The 17,064-nt window shown below is 37.0% G+C and overlaps 2 protein-coding genes and 1 long non-coding RNA gene across 10 annotated transcripts in view; 1 reads left to right on the top strand and 2 right to left on the bottom strand.

Moving 5' to 3' along the window:
* Positions 1 to 13,909, top strand: part of LOC148910931 (uncharacterized) — a 46,336-nt gene extending 32,427 nt beyond the window's left edge. Inside the window, exons 2-3 of one of the 2 annotated variants that reach the window (XR_016119870.1) lie at positions 1,423 to 1,679; positions 13,109 to 13,909. This is a non-coding gene — a long non-coding RNA (uncharacterized LOC148910931). Of the gene's footprint in view, positions 1 to 1,175; positions 1,680 to 13,108 lie in introns of those variants that run through there. The other variant, XR_016119869.1, reaches the window with a different exon arrangement.
* Positions 1 to 17,064, bottom strand: part of LOC116290156 (uncharacterized) — a 52,127-nt gene that overhangs the window by 34,639 nt on the left and 424 nt on the right. The window contains exons 1-9 of one of the 7 annotated variants that reach the window (XM_089030532.1): positions 7,143 to 8,308; positions 4,188 to 4,409; positions 3,216 to 3,617; positions 2,382 to 2,720; positions 1,827 to 2,190; positions 1,550 to 1,599; positions 870 to 908; positions 741 to 779; positions 416 to 549 (exon numbers count right to left, since the gene is read on the bottom strand). The exons of 1 other annotated variant lie outside the window; for it this stretch is intronic. In XM_089030532.1, coding sequence (XP_088886658.1) covers positions 757 to 779; positions 870 to 908; positions 1,550 to 1,599; positions 1,827 to 2,190; positions 2,382 to 2,720; positions 3,216 to 3,617; positions 4,188 to 4,409; positions 7,143 to 7,206 — 1,503 coding nt within the window. In that variant the 5' untranslated portion in view covers positions 7,207 to 8,308 and the 3' untranslated portion in view covers positions 416 to 549; positions 741 to 756. Of the gene's footprint in view, positions 1 to 339; positions 550 to 740; positions 780 to 869; positions 909 to 1,549; positions 1,600 to 1,826; positions 2,191 to 2,381; positions 2,721 to 3,215; positions 3,618 to 4,187; positions 4,410 to 7,142; positions 8,338 to 17,064 lie in introns of those variants that run through there. 5 more of the 7 variants (XM_089030529.1, XM_089030533.1, XM_089030531.1 and 2 more) reach the window with 5 other exon arrangements.
* On the bottom strand, positions 10,423 to 13,113 carry LOC148910932 (uncharacterized). The gene is made up of 3 exons (XM_089030549.1): positions 12,972 to 13,113; positions 12,844 to 12,882; positions 10,423 to 11,588 (listed from the first exon to the last, which is right to left on the bottom strand). The coding sequence occupies exons 2-3, from the start codon at positions 12,867 to 12,869 to the stop codon at positions 11,180 to 11,182; spliced, it is 435 nt and encodes a 144-aa protein (XP_088886675.1). The 5' UTR covers positions 12,870 to 12,882; positions 12,972 to 13,113; the 3' UTR covers positions 10,423 to 11,179.

Here is a 17,064-nt window from a genome sequence, read left to right as displayed (position 1 = left end):
ACTCATGGCGATGGCATTGTCCGTAAGTTTTTAGCCTCAACCAAGCGGAGCAAGTTCTCTGCTGAGCTTAGAGTGGGTTAAATTGTTAATGGTGACTTCTGAGAGAATTCTATAGGTTGGTCTATTCAAAGCTGTGGGGGATTCCCATGTGTGGTAAACCACTTCTGGTCGCCATTCCAACAGCTCGCGCGCATGTATGGTGGTCCCATCCGCTTCTATCTCCTGTTGGAGTCTCATTACGGGTAAAAACATAGAGGGCGTCTTTGCCATAATGATTTGTCGCATGGCATTGTGGGTCCCTCTGTACTCTATATTTTGGGTGCTCCAGCACGTGTAAAATACATCAGGGGTATCATAACCAATAGGCTCGAGTGCATGACATTCTTGACGTTTTGTTGATCTTCTTGGAGGTGGAACTTCATTCAGTTGGGTGTAATCGACGTCTTCGTAATCGGGAGCTCGTCACGTGACTGAGGTTGCTCATCAACTGTGTTTACAGTTGACACGTCTGTGGTAGCTCCAGTAGTTTGGTCAATGATTATGTTTCCTCTAGAATAAAAGAATGAATTGGATGCATAAGATATAAGAGAGATTAATGGAAGGATTAATAATAGAGATGGTTTGTCTAGATGGATGAGTAAGGCAGTGCTTGTGTGCATATGGAAAACAGTGAGATACTAGCAAATGAGCGAGTTAAGATAAATAACAAACAAATACACAGACAAAATGTTGTTACTTACTGCTCGTATGTCGGATTTACGACCATCCCGTCATCCACACTGTCCATAAAGATCATAGATATTTAAGGTATTTATAGAAGAATTCAGTTATATTCGTTAGTAAGTGTGTTAAATAAAAGTGACTCATACCTTGGTGCACTTGTTCCACTCTTCGAGGCTTTTTTGGATCTGCGATATGATAGGAATAACAAACTATTAGTTCATAAGCGTGGCCGGAACAAAAGGATGCCTGAAAATTGATTGCTTCCTCATCTAATATATAACCCTCAGTTTGCATGCTTCTCAATATATAGCACTAGTGGAATAAACCCCTAGCATGTGACATCAAAGAGGCTCAATTGGGAGGACAAAACAAAAGAATTTCAATCTCAGAAATGAAAACCTATCGTTATGTCATCCAAATTGAGCTGTATTCCGACGTACCTGAAGGGCCGGTCTATAGTACAATTGCAGTCACAAAATTGCATTTTCCATGACATTGTCGGCGGAAAACACGGAATTTTTGAAGGCCTGTGGAAAGTCATTGACTGAACGCCTTGATAAAGCTTTTTACCTTGGGCGTAATGTTTTCCATTTTCAGACCAAGTGTCATTCCCTAGAGTATCATTTCTTTGTTTTCCGCCATTTCAGACCACATGATGACATTTGATTCCTAACGTATTGTGTGTTTTTTTGCTTAAAGGTTGTGCATGAGAAGACAAATGAATATATGGATACAACTCCAGCAAAGAATCTTATTCTCAAAAGCATGACACGTGGTCTGAAATGGGAAAACATTACGCCCACGGTGTTATTCTATTGAAGCTCACCATAAACCTGCTTCGTCGCGACGATTCCGCGCGTACTTTTGAGAAGCACACTAATGGGGAAAGGAGAACGGCGAGGAAGAAGGAGGAAGAGAGTAGCTAAATGTAGACATGCGAGGATGCTTTACTCATGGTAAGTGTTCACGAATTTGGAATGTTTTTATTTGTATCTACATTTTTTTTTACGATTTGTTGGCGTCTTTTATTATAGTAGTGTCAGGTAACTATACTTATAAAAATATATATATATAACTGAGTCAAATGCATAATTATTTCATACCTGCAACGACAAAAAATGTCGATAATGACAAGAACAATAAGGATGAAAACGACCAGCGGTATTATCATGACAACTATTCTCCAAGTCTCTTCACAAAAACAAGTAGTTTTTTTCAGTGGATGGATATCGCCTTTAATGTACTGAGATTTGTTTTTAGTTGTTGTTGGGTTGCATTGCAATGTTTCATTTGCTGTCGAGTTAACATTAGTTGTCGTTGAAAATGTTGTTGTTTCTCCTGTAGTGGTTGGCTGCTTAGTTGTTGGTTGTTTGGTTGTTGGTGGTTCAGTTGTTATGAGTTTTGTTGTTGGTTGGGTCGTGGTAGTTGGAAGTGTAGTTGTTTTTGTCGGGGCAGTAGTGGTTCTCTCTGAAACCAAAAAAGCACACATATGAAATGTTACTGAAATTTTTTGACAAGACCTTTAAAACATAAAAAAACAAAAAACAAGTAAACAATTAAACGGAAAGAAAAGAAAAAAGTTCCAGACTTTCACTAAAACTACATGCAGATAAGAAGAGATTGGCGCCATAGCCGGCTAAGGTGGTTCTCCAACATACCAGGTGTTTCGAATATCGTATACTCTGCTTCGAAGCCATCGTTGTTGTTTTTTTCATCTGATCGAAAAACGAACATCACATCTCTGGTGGCTGTGATAGTGAAAGGTGCATGGTGGCCGAAGAATGCTTGCTTTCGTTTGAAAATTCTACTATTATTTTCGTATAGCTGTAAACAGTCTTCATCGTACTCGTACAAAGAGAATGTTGTGAAGTTTACGACCAGGGTGTGATTATCAGGTACTATGATCCTCCACGAGCACAGCTGTCCATCCGGGTATTTACCAGGGAAGCCAGGAGACTGGAAAACATCTGAACTTTTAGTCAGAGTACGATTACAGCCTGAAATGGAACATGATTTTTAATTATGAAACCTTGGCTAGTAAAAGGGTTAGAGTCCAAGTCCAAGTCCAAGAGATCGTGCGATTTCCTAAACAAGGAGATGCTTCGTATTCCAATATGAAAGGAAACTACGTTGTTCGACTTTAAATATATTACATTTTGCAACGTGTTACTCGGTCTTAGATTTCATAACTGCAGCCCACAACGTTTTTTTAAATAGTTTTATTAAAAACAATTCAGTCAAAAACTGGAAAATTATCTGTTAGTTTCTGATTCCTGAAAACAGAAATATCAAATTATTTGATTGCGATTTCTGATTTTTGAATACCAGAAATCTATAATCAGATTAACTGCAAAACATCTTGATTAACATCTTGGTCCTACAAAGCACTGACGTATATACGTAACGATAGTTGGGTAGGCTTTACCGACAATGTAAGAAATGCTACTATTCCTAGATAATGATCATAAGTAATAACGAGCTAGGTTTCTTACTTTCATAATAGCAGTAAAACATGGTGATTCCATTATGATTCCTGTCATCAACTTTATGATGTGGCACTGTTCCATGCTTCTGATAATATCTATAGTCGTAGAAATACGTATGATACTTGATCCATTCAGTTGTTGCTACCATCCATCTAACTTGTTGACAGTCACGTGACCCATAAGGCAGCAGATAAAATGGTTTGGTTATCGGTAACGAGATTGGAATGTTTTTGCCACCACTTGTTTGACAAAAATAATACAATTTGATAACCCAGAAGTAATACCAGCTGTAATACCGCTGGTTAGTAGCAAATTGCGAAACACCGGAAAGAATGCTCTTGCCAGCGGTGTACATTTGAATCCATCCATAAGATTGCTTATCAGGTTTACCGTATATACAGTATTGCCCTGGAATATAAAATGCATTGATTTAATTAAGTAACTCAGTCAGTCTTGGTGACTACTCGTAACGGGCTTATACATGCGCATGCTTGCGTAGCCTAAAATAATTGCGAAACAACTGCATTAACAAACGTGTGCTTTTTGTTGTTTGAGAGCACAATCTTTCTAAAGATTAACGTTAATATTTTTAATTACTTCACAATGTATTTTAGAGCTTTCATCTTTAAGTATATTCCTTCCTCAGTCATTTTAGGATGCCGTTCGGCACAGTTATCGAGATAATGTTTTATTCCATACCAAAAAAAAAAGTCATTTTATCAGTTTTGTTCATTAGAATTGTCGGTAACCCAAGTACTAGAGTGGACTACGTCTATATAGTTCTTTCAATGACCTTTTGAAAAAAGCTTATTTATTTATGTTTCAGTGAAAAACTCGCCAAGCTACGCATATCTTGTATAAAGCTCCCTTTTCACATTTATCTTTATCTTGTCTTATTACGAGTGTGTTGCGGAAAATTAAAACCTCAGCAGTCAATCAGTTTCATCGTCACGCGAAAGCCTCAAAAGTATTACTAACCGTTTGGCCAAGATTGATAAATGGTTTTGTCGTAAATTGTTTTGATACAAAAATTTCTTATAACTCTGTATTGAGAAACGTCCCCTTCTATGTGTAAGGCATTTGAGTTATCATTGTTACGTCCTGTGTACTGCTTTATCCGTCCTTCATTTTCCCATCCAGTAGGACAACCTGCTTTGGGCTTGAGTAGAGCATAAGTTCCAGCCAGCCATGTGGCTGAACCTAAAATATAATAATTCGATAAATATTACTGAAAATAGGCAAGAAGAGCAATGATAAAATTTGAAATAACAAAAATACTGTTGCGTCGATCTATGACCGTATGAATGAGATACCAGTACAATATTTTGAAAGCTAGAGCAAGGCATTGTTTAGCTGAAATACGTAAAACCACCAAGATAAAATTACAGAACATAGGGCTGGCAGTAATACCAATTGTAACAGAAAAAACAGCATTATAACTTAAACTTTTTTAAAAAAATTTTTTTTCTGCCGTCTTTTTACACTAATTTTCATAATTACGCGACCAAAAACTCAGCCTCAGACGTCTGGGTTTTGAGTAGTGGTGTCGATCAAAATAATTACAGACTAAGGCCCCGTCCACATGTATTCGGAAATTTTTGTATCCGCAATTTTTTTTTTTGCGGATACGAAAATGTTCGCGTCCACACAAAGCGTATTCGAATCGTTTTCGAATCGTTTTCACTATCCACACGTATCCGGAAATTTCTTGATCCGCCCTTGATGCACGCTAGTGCCTAGTTTCTTTGACGGATAGTTTTTCTTATTGAGCATACGCAAAATCGTGTTTACGTCAGCGTATTCGAAAATTTGCGGATACGATCGTCCACACGTATCCGTATTCGGAGCGTATTCAAAAAAATTTCCACTCTGGAGACCGTTTTCGAAAATTTCCGGATACGGATACAAAAATTTCCGGACACGTGTGGACGCAAGCCGTATCCGCAAGAAGAATTTTGCGGATACAAACATTTCCGGATACGTGTGGACGGGGCCTCAGACCGCCGTGCGGAAAGGTGATTGCCAGAAGCCAAGAACCCAGACAATTCGAATTATGATAGCTAGTTGTGATGAAAAATACTGAGAATAAATAAAATGTCCTTGTTTTACGAGGGTAACACTTAATTAATAGGCAGGGGCTAACAAACTTGTGGCTTCCCGTGTTTCATGTTCGAATTGGAATTTAGAATTTGAATTTTGCGGAGAGAGGAAAACCTAAGAACCCGGCGGGAGAAGAAACCCCGAAGCACAGGAGAGAACCAGTTAGAAACTCAACTCAAATATGACACACCGACTTCGACAATCGAACTCGGGTTACATATGTGAGAGGTCAGCGCTCTCACCGCTACGCCGCATCCGTGCTTTCCATAAATATAGACTCAGAGGCCCCGTCCACACGTATCCGGAAATTTTTGTATCCGCAAATTATTTTTTGGACGGGGTGGACGGGGCCTCAGTTGGCGTGGATTTCTTTCGCCGTTCTGATGCCAACTAATGTTGTACATAAATGAATAACTAGCTGGCGTCAATTGCACTTGTCTAGTGCGTACTCTGCCGTAGTGGGCCATTTGATTATTCCGGAAGTATTTATCTGATGTCTCTACGATTTTTTCTTCGCTAGCGTTTTCTATTTTCGATATTATTTTCAAACGAGTTGAGATACTGCGTTGTATTTAATAGATATTATCAAACTCATGAATAATTAATGAGGAAATCACATTAGAAATCACGACCGTGAAGAGTGTCGTAAATCTGATACAAAACTGTGTTCATTTGCATAAACTTTAAGTTGGATTTTCTTGGCCAGATTCACTTTAATCTTGAAAATTTTAATGAAACACAAAGGAACTAACCAGTAGACGTTTGATAAGTCATATACAGTATTCGTGTGCGTGTTGTATCAGATATACAATCACTCGGCTACGCCTCGTGGTTGTATATCTGATACAACACGGCCACTCATACTGTATATATTACAAATAGTGTGGCTGTTTAAATATAAAAATTCTTTATAAACGTTTTAAAACTATAGGAAATTAAATTACAAGCCAAGGAAGTAGCCAGATAATGAATCCGTTGATTTTTTAGACTTAAAATCTAACTGTTGCTGGTTTCACTATAGCCGCTTGAGGACTCGCTCGTTCGCGGTATGACACGAAACTCGTGAATAAAAACGATTTAAAGTTCTTATGTGATTATCTGTGTATTATGCATTTAGGGTCGATTTGATTGGTTAAAACTACAATATGTCGCGAGATCTTATTGGACAGTTTTTACCGTGAAGTGATATCATATCACTTGACTAATATGGTTTTTATTCACGGCTTTATTTCACTGATATCGACCCTAAATGTGTAATGAAATCAAATATAAACCACCGTCTCGATATATGAAAAGTCAACATTCATTTGGTTAGAGCAACGCGACCCTGAGTTTCAAAATTGATGACATGCATGCGAATTAGAATGCACGCGATATATCCGTGAAACAATTACTAGCCGTGTAGCGCTTGGAAGTCGGATTTAGATATCAACTAATTAGTTGTAAAATAGCTAAGAATTCACTTAGGCACGAACCAAATAAAGACGCGTAGAGGTATTTGCTTTTGTTCCCAATGTTCTGCTACGGCAGTAAAGACATTACGCATTTGGTTTTTGTTTCACTTATATATGGCGTGCACTCTATGTGCTCTGGGGAAATGGCCCAAGTCCTGTAAATATATCGGCGGCTTAGCTACTATTTACATCATTTTAACACAGGCGACGATGTTTAATTCATAACTACAAATAGTCTTCTCACGTTTGCTTTCAACAACAACAATCGAGTTTCTATGAAAGGTCTGAAAGTTGTTTTTCAAATCTACTAATGTATATGAAGATAATACCATACGTACTTTTGTAACTTGTTTCAAACCTCACAGTATTCTATACTTACCAGTGATATATCCATTCTGCAGAAGAAGGATGAGAATGGCTGCATAACTAAAAGAGCCAACCATTGTATTGCGCCAAGTGCAATAAGTCTTGCCGGATTAGAAACTGTTTCGTGTTTTCTTTACCAAGTCAGCTTCAGATTGACTGATGTTTTGAGGCTTTCGATGTTACTTCCGAATCATAACCTTAGCACGCGATCCTGTATATCCGATGGGAGAGGAGAGTGGGGAGGGTCAAAAAACAGCTTTGTAGTACTTCATTGCAATCCTTTAATCATTACACCGTTAGAGAAAAAAATACAATACTCAAGGGAAAGCACGAGGTTCATGAAAAACATTAACTCTTAAAAACTAAAAACATGTTTTGGCCTTTATTTTGAAATGATACCAAAGCTATTTATTTTTACCCCAACCCCTCTACCTAGGGAACTAAAGGCAGCAAGATAAATTATAGATTATTGATTTATTAGCGACAGCATTTTTCGCTTTCCTCTAGCTACAACGTCACCGTCCTTGATATTTTAACAATCAACAAAACAACACTTTAAAAATCTTCTATTTTCTAATGATCTATTTATTTTTCAGTAAAATATTTTTTTGTCAACTTTCCATGCTTCGAATAGTTACGTTTATGTTTTATACGGCAAAGTGGGTCCACGCAATACGGCAGCTAAACTAAGTCCGTGACCCCTATTCATTATTCGTTCATTTTACTTCTATGATTATTTATATATAGTTTGATAACGGTCCTTAATAGCCAGTGGATAACAAACGTATGGAATTCATTCCATGATCAATTTGCATTTACATTTGACGAGCAGTAAATCGCGTATATAACCAAAGCAAGTAATTCCGACTCAGGAATGTCGTTTTACTTTCGTACCATCACCGTGTCGTGTTTTTTAATCGATTTTGTCACAGTCACGAGGAATCTGTCCTCCTTGATCACATGCTATGCCACACTCATGCGATGGAGTTGTCGTAATGTTCATGGTTAGCCTCGTCAAGCGGAGCAGAGTTCTCTGCTGATTCAGGGAAAGGTAACTGACCAGTCATGTAAACCTCTATGGCAATAAAACTCTTTGTTATATACCAACTGTCAAAGTCCATTATTCTCATACTCTGAATGGCCGTAAATAGCCTCAGAGTATTGGCTTGACGTTTTACTGTAGTTTCCCATTGGCATCATAACTAGGCTAGAACACCATACTGAGAGTTCAAAACAACCTACGATTGCGTACCATACTTATTATATAACGGTATATTTAACCATTAAGTTTTCATTAGACACCTATTTATATTCCTATTTATTTATATTCGGTTTCCGCAAGACAAATATACATATATATAATGCGGAAATTGATTGTGTTAGAAATGCGGGTTTCATGATGACTTTTAACACTCAACATGTCACAAGATCTTATCTTTATTCTCTACTGCTGTGTGTAGAAGAATCACAAAAATGAACCTACACCACGGATACATCGAGAACACGAGACGGTCACCTTCCCACTTATTTCTCTTCGTGTTAGGCCCCGTCCACACTATGCCGGATAAATTTGAATCCGAATTTTTATTTATTCGGTTAGGCCTACCGTCCACACTAGTCCGGGCGAATCCGAAACAATTCTTTACGTTTTTCTGCCCTCTTTTTACACTAATTTTCATAATTACGCAACCAAAACTCAGCCTCAGACGTCTGGGTTTTAATGAGCAGTGTTGTTGATCGAAATAATTACAAATTTAGACCGTGCGGAAAGGTGATTACCGGAAGCCAAAAACCCAGACAATTCGAATTTTAATAGCTTGTTGTGATGAAAAATATTGAGAATAAATAAATTGTCCTTGTTTTACAAGGGTAGCACTTAATTAATAGGCATTTTTTAACAGACTTGTGGCGCTCCGTGTTTCATGTTCGAATAGGAATTTAGAATTTGAATTTTGCGGAGAGAGGAAAATCTGAGAACCCGGCAGGAGAAAAAAACCCCGAGCACAGGAGAGAACCAGCTAGAAACTCTACTCACATATGACACAAGCGCTCTCATCGCTACGCCGCATCCGTGCTTTCCATAAATGGACTCAGTTGGCGTAGATTTCTTTCACCGTTCTGATGCCAACTAATGTTGTAAATAAATGAATAACTAGCTGGCGCCGATTGCACTTGTCTAGCGCGTACTCTGCCCTAGTGGGCCATTTGATTATTCCGGAAGTATTTAACTGATGTCTCTACGATTTTTCTTTGCTAGAGTTTTCTATTTTCGATATTATTTTCAAATGAGTTGAGATACTGCGTTGTATTTAATAGATAAAATAATGTGGATGTTTAAATATAAAAATTCTTTACAAACGTTTTAAAACTATAAGAAATTAAATTACAAGCCAAGTAAGTAGCCAGATAATAAGTCCGTTGCAGTTTCTAGACTTAAAATCTAACTGTTGCTGGTTTCACTTTAGCCGCTTGAGGACTCGCTCGTTCGCGGTATGATACGAAACTCGTGAATAAAAACAATATATCAAGCTCTTATGTGACTATTTGTGTATTATACATTTAGGATCGACTTTGATTGGTTAAAACTAAAATATGTCGCGAGATCATATAGATATCAACTAATTAGTTGTAAAATAGCTAAGAATTCACTTAGGCACGAACCAAATAAAGACGCGTAGAGGTATTTTCTTTTGCTCCCAATGTTCTGCCACGACACTAAAGACATTACGTATTTGGTTTTTGTTTCACTTATATATGGCGTGCACTCTATATGCTCTGGGGAAATGGCCCAAGTCCTGTAAATACATCGGCAGCTTAGCTCCTTTTTACACCAACTGAATTGCGAAATGTATTTTTTAACACAGGCGATGTTTAATTCATAACTACAAATAGTCTTCTCACGTTTGCTTTCAACAACAAAAATCGAGTTTCTATTGAAAGGTCTGAAAGTTGTTTTTCAAATCTACTAATGTATATGAAGATAATACCATACGTACTTTTGTTACAGTTGTTTCAAACATCTCAGTATTCTATACTTACCAGTGATATATCCATTCTGCAGAAGAAGGATGAGAATGGCTGCATAACTAAAAGAGCCAACCATTGTATTGCGCCAAGTGCAATAAGTCTTGCCGGATTAGAAACTGTTTCGTGTTTTCTTTACCAAGTCAGCTTCAGATTGACTGATGTTTTGAGGCTTTCGATGTTACTTCCGAATCATAACCTTAGCACGCGATCCTGTACATCCGATGGGAGAGGAGAGTGGGGAGGGTCAAAAAACAGCTTTGTAGTACTTCATTGCAATCCTTTAATCATAACACCGTTAGAGAAAAAAATACAATACTCAAGGGAAAGCACGAGGTTCATGAAAAACATTAACTCTTAAAAACTAAAAAGATATTTTGGCCTTTATTTTGAAATGATACCAAAGCTATTTATTTTTAGCCCACCCCTTCTACCTAGGGAACTAAAGGCAGCAAGATAAATTATTGCTTTATTTGCGACAGCATTTTTCGCTTTCCTCTAGCTACAACGTCACCGTCCTTGATATTTTGACAATCAACAGAATAACACTTTTAAAAATTTCTATTTTCTAATGATCTATTTATTTTTCAGTAAAATATGTTTTTTTGTCAACTTTCCATGCTGCGATATAGTTACGCTTATGTTTTATACGGCAAAGTGGGCCTACTCAAATACGGCAGCTAAACTAAGTCCGTGACCCCTATTCATTATTTGTTCATTTTACTTCTATGATTATTTATATATGGTTTGATAACGGGTCCTTAATAGCCAGTGGCTAACAAACGTATTGCCTTCATTCCATGATCGATTTGCATTTACATTTGACGTGCAGTAAATCGCGTATAACCAGAGCAAGTAATTCCGACTCAGCAATGTCGTTTTACTTTCGTACCATCGCCGTATCGTGATTTTTAAACAATTTTGTCACAGTCACGCGGAATCTGTCCTACGTGATAATATGGTATGTCACACTCATGCGATGGAATTGTCGTAAAGTTTGTTCGCCTCAACGAGTTGAGCAGAGTTCTATGCTGATTCATATACAGACTTCAGTGTGTGATGGCTGAATTCAGAAAGATTCTGATAGGTTGGTCTATTCAAATCTGTGGGGGATTCCGGTGTGTGGTAAAACGCTTCTGGGGCGCCATTACCATGAGGCTCTCGCACATGGCATTGTGGTCCATCCGATGATTCTATATTTGGGTGCTCCAGCACGTGGTAAAATACATCAGGGGTATCATAACCAACGGGCTCCAGTGCATGACATTCTTGACGTTTTATTGATCTTCTTGGAGGTGGAATTTCATTCAGTTGGGTGTAATCAACGTCCTCGTAATCGGGAGGCTCGTCACGTGACTGAGGTTGCTCATCAACTGTGTTTACGGTTGACGCGTCTGTGGTAGTTTCAGTAGTTTGGTCAAGAATTATGTTTCCCCTATAATATTAATAATAATAATAATGATAACAATGATAACAATAATAACAATAATAATAATAATGATAATAATAATAATAATAATAATAATAATAATAATATAACGTTTAATAAGCATTTAAAAAATCTTAATGCATTGACAATAATTAAATAAGTAATAAGAACTATGTACTATTTAAAAAACTCAGTACTTCATGAAGGAAACACAATAGAAATCATGAACATGAAGGAGGTTTTATATTTGATATAGATTCGTCTTCATTTGCATAAACTTTAACTTGGATTTTCTCTATCAAACTTGGTTCATTTCGTAAAGAATTCGGTACAGTATGAGAACATACATCAGGGGTTTTTTAAAGTGCACATGAACCCTTCGACAATACTTTCAGTACTGATTCTGCATAAAGTAAATAGTTGATTGGTAAAATATTTCTTGATTTGAGTGATGCGTCTTTAAGTTACGAAGGTTTATACTTCCAATATGTTAATGATGATGACGTCAGGTAAGGTATTTGAGTGTTTTTGTTGTAACTAGTAATACTAAATGCTGGCCATTTTGAAAATAAAAATTGTAAATAGCTTTTATGTAAACCATGAGTAAAATAATGATGCTTTTTAAATACTGTTTCTATGAACCAGTTCGATTTTGTATATTTGATTAAGCCTTAATAGACGTCACACTCATTAGCATATTGGAAGTATAAACCTTCATAACTTAGAAACGCATCACTCAAATCAAGAAATATTTTACCATTCAACTATTTACTTCGTGTAGAATCAGTACTGAAAGTATTGTCGAAGGGTTCATGTGCACTTTAAGCCGTTATTTAGGATTTTGGCAGTTCATTCCACAGAAATGGTGTACAGTAAGAGAACGTATGCTGACCGTATGTTTTAGTCTTAGTAAACGGTATGGAGAGGAGAGAACGGGAGGAAGAGCGTAGAGAGCGAGTGGGTTGACGAATATTGAGCAGAAATGACATATAGGATGGTGCAAGACCATGAAGGATTTTATAAGTAGTAATGAGGATTTTTCAGTATGGGGTGATGTGTTCACAACGACGAGTGCATTGAATAAAAGAATGAATTGGATGCATAAGATATAAGAGAGATGAATGGAAGGATTTAGAGATGGTTTGGCTAGATCGATGAGTAAGGCAGTGCTTGTGTGTATATGAAAAACAGTGAGATACTAGCAAATGAGCGAGTTAAAAAAATTACAAAACAAATACACAGACAAAATGTTTTGACTTACTGCTCGTATGTCGGATTTACGACCATCCCATCATCCACACTGTCATAAAGATCATAGATATTTAAGGAATTTATGGTAGAATTCAGTTATATTCTCTAGTAAGCGTGTAAAATAAAAGGGACTCATACCTTGATCCATTTGTTCCACTCTTCGAGGCCTTTTTGGATCTGCGATATGATAAGAATAACAAACCATTAATTCATAAGCATGGGAATAAAAGGATACTTGAAATTTGATTCCTAGAGTATTTTTGTTTTGTTGAAAGGTTGTGCATGAGAAGACACATTAATATTTGGATACCACTCCAACGAAGAATCTTATTCTCAAGAGAACGACATGTGGTGTGAAATGGGAAAACATTACGTCCAAGGTAAAGAGGTCTCATGAAGCTCACCAAAACGTACTTAGTCGACTGAGACGATTCCGCGCGTGCTTTTGAGAAGTACACTAATGGGGAATGGAGAACGGCCGAGGAACAAGGGAGTAGCTAAATGTGGATAAGCGAGGATGCTTTACCTATGGTAAGTGTTCACAAATTTGGAATTTTCTTATTTGTATTCACATTTTTTACGATTTGTTGGTGTCTTATTAAAGTAGTGTCTACTTTAATAAGTGTGCTTGAACTGAATCAAATACATGATTGTTTCATACCTGCAACGACAAAAAATGTCGATAATGACGAGAACAATAAGGATGAAAACGACCAGCGGTATTACCATGACAACTATTCTCCAAGTCTCTTCACAAAAACAAGTTTTTTTTAGTGGATGGATATCGCCTTTGATGTACTGAGATTTGTTTTTAGTTGTGATTGGGTTGCATTGTACCGTTTCATTTGTTGTCGTTGGAAATGTTGTTGTTGCTTCTGTAGTGGTTGGTTGTTTGGTTGTCGTTGGTTGTGTTGTTATGTGTTCTGTTGTTGGTTTGATGGTGGTTGTTGAATGCGCAGTTGTTTTTGGCGGGGCGTTAGTAGGTGTTTTGAACATCGTATAATTTGCCCTGAATCCAGTGCTGTTGTTTTCTTCGTCTGATCGAAAAACGAACATCACATCACTAGTGGCTGTGATGGTGAAGGGTGGCTGTTGGCCAAAGAATGCTTGCCTATGTTTAAAAATCCTACTATTATTTTCGTATAGCTGTAAACAGTCTTTATCGTACTCGTACAAAGAGAAGTTCGTAAAGTGAACATGTAGGGTGTGATTATCAGGGACCATGATCCTCCACGAGCACAGCTGTCCATCCGGGTATTCACCAGGGAAGCCAGGGGACTGGAAAACACCTGTCGTGTTTGTCAGAGTGTAGTTGCAACCTAAAATTAAGCAATAAGCAATAAAGAAGTACATAATTAAGTAAATAAGCAATAAACAAAGCGAAAAGAATCAATGCAAACACTGGGAAATACTTTCAATAGATGGTTTGCACCATCATATGACGGCAGCCATATTAGATGTCAGGAACAATACAATCGTCTTACACGAGAAAAAAATTCAATATTCGAGAGCAAAGGTTTTTTTGTTCTGCCATCTAACCACAGGCAGTCCAAGCTGTATTATGGGCACCGACACGTGATGGTGCAAAGCCTCTATAGGCGTTGGAATGAATGTTCGATGGATCTTGATTAAATTTCTTGTTTGAACTGATTCTTCGTACTTACTTTTATAATAACAGTAATACATCTTTATTTCTTTCCCGCGATAGTAGGGTTTAAGATCACGGTGTGGTATTTTACCATAGTGGTAGTAATTATACGTGTATTCCTTTATCCATTCAGTTGTAGCTAGCATCCATTTGACTTGTTGACAGTCACGTGACTCATAAGGCAGCAGATAAAATGGTTTGGTTATCGGTAACGAGATTGGGATCTTTTTGTCACCCCTCGTTTGACAGGCAAAGTACAAATATCGATTTGTATTTCTGTTTAAAAGGAAGCTATCGATGCATGTTTTACTAGCAGTCTTTCTACTGTATCCATCATATAAATAAATGCGTCCCCTCGACATGTTTGGGATCGAGAGCTTGCTGTATATACAGTATTCTCCTATGAAAAGGAAATAATATTCTATCGTTGTTCTTTTCTATATATAGTAGAGTATCTAATTTTCTTATATAACTGATCAAGTTTATGCCATTGCGTCACCTACAATACAAAACTTAACTGGTCAACCGGCCCATGACATCCTTGTCATTGCCATAGTGATATGATCGATCCCCCAGTCTCCCAGATCATTAATACCATACATCCCTAAAACTACTCATTTATAACTACTAACTGGTAATTCTATGGAAAAAAAAAGAAAAAAAAGAAAAAAAAGAAGAAAAAAAGAAAAAAAGAAAAAAAGAAAAAAAAAAAAGAAAAATCTCAGGAAAATGCATTTTCTCATTTGTCGAAGTCCCGCTGTGTTCTACAGACTCATTCGTGCAGGTTTAGCCTTTAAAAACAAATCAATTCACAAAATTCATCTTTGGTGTAAAAAATATAAATTTGAACAAATACCAATTTAGCTGTCAGCATAATGTTCTGTTATACTAAAATGAATATATACCTTTCGGCCAAGTTGGACGTTTGGACTGATGTGGTTGGACTGATGTGGTCGTTTTGCTGATGCAAAAATTAATCTTGACCTCTCTTGGTTTGACGAACCCATCCATGTGCAGGTCATTTGATTTGTCGTTGCTGGTACGTCTTTGTTCTGTTTCTTGAGACATCCATCCATATTCTCCCCATTCATTGTTTTTCCATTCTTCTGGACACCCTGTCTCAGGTTTGGGAAGACCGTAAATTCCTCCAGGCCACCTTAATGAAGCTGAATAGAAATTACACCATTCACATACTGATATTCATATACTGATTATATAGTAAACACCAGCAAAAAACCCTGTGATTTTCTGTATTATAATAGTTATAAATTATAAATATCGGTCGGTCTAAAATCATGTTACAAATAATATCTCTGTTTATTCATTTGATTTCATTTATTTATCACATTGAACTAGTTTACTGTGTGTTTTCAATCATCTTTCGTGAAGTAGTATATATATATATATACTAGGGGAAAAGGTTTGTGCATAGAAAACCTTTGTTGGATTAAATATTTGTATCACTTTTTTTTCATTTATTAGAGTATTAAGTTGATTCACAGCTGAGGCAATCAGTACGTCAAGTGAATACCTCATTAACATATTATCATACTACGCGCTCATTTTGTTTATGTGGGGGAACAGAATCGCCAAATCCAATAGAAAATTCAACAAAATTTGCTCCTAGCGTAACAGTTTAATCTAAAATGGCCGGGTTTTCAGATATAATATGCGTTAATATGTACTAACTGATTATTTTAAACTAATGTCGAAAAAGGGCAAAGGAATACAATTTATTGCACTCAATATTCAATCAACAAGTTAGGTAATGGTATCAAAACAAATGCCGGAACTGAACACCAAGAAAATATATTTAGGATATAGTCATGTCTGCCTCTAACAGGTTTCAACGGATGCCGAGTCCAAACACTAACCCAAATTTCTCTGAATTCGATATTTTCGTTTTAAGCGCTCATTGAATGCCCCAAGGTGAATTTTACATATGATTTAGCTTAACATTCGAAGGTATTATGGCTGGAATTTCAGATGAATCCGAACACCCGGTGCACATGAAAATCCGCTTTGCAAACTAAGGGTTAAATTTAAATATTTGAGAACCCGAAAAATGTAGTTTACAAAACGTTCCTGTTCGCTTATTAGAACGCGTTTCCCTATTTATATTTTAGCTTAAAATAACTATTAATCTTTCCTTTACCATATTCCAAAAACAGATCTTCTTTAGTTTGCTTCATTTTTATACGCAAGCGCCTTTCTCAGACCTACCATTTTCACCTCAGATTTATAGGCTGAATTGAGGGCACCGACGCGGCCAAAATCGATTTTCACGATTTTCTCAAAATTAAAGGGAAATTATTCAAAATGACTATCCGTAAATTTATTTAGGTGGTATTCCACATTTTTGGGCCAAATATGAACGGAATCGCGGATTTTTTTAACGTGGCCACCTGGACCCGGTTGTAAGAAGCCTGGATAGCGCTATCCAATGGATAAATCTTATCAAGTGGATAAATTTATTGGATAATTGCATCGACTTATCCACTGGATAAGGATTTATCCGCCGGATAGCGCCATCCAGGCTTCGTACAACCGGGCCCTGATGTTTAATTTTTACAGACATTGCCT

The sequence above is a fragment of the Actinia tenebrosa genome, unplaced genomic scaffold (genome assembly GCF_029948245.1).
Source record: "Actinia tenebrosa isolate PJP-AT-01 unplaced genomic scaffold, QUT_ActTen_1.0 PGA_scaffold15__27_contigs__length_11533743, whole genome shotgun sequence".
In the NCBI taxonomy this organism is placed as follows: domain Eukaryota; kingdom Metazoa; phylum Cnidaria; class Anthozoa; order Actiniaria; family Actiniidae; genus Actinia; species Actinia tenebrosa.
The sequence above is the reverse complement of the archived record's forward strand: the minus strand, read 5'-3'. Positions and strand labels throughout refer to the sequence as shown.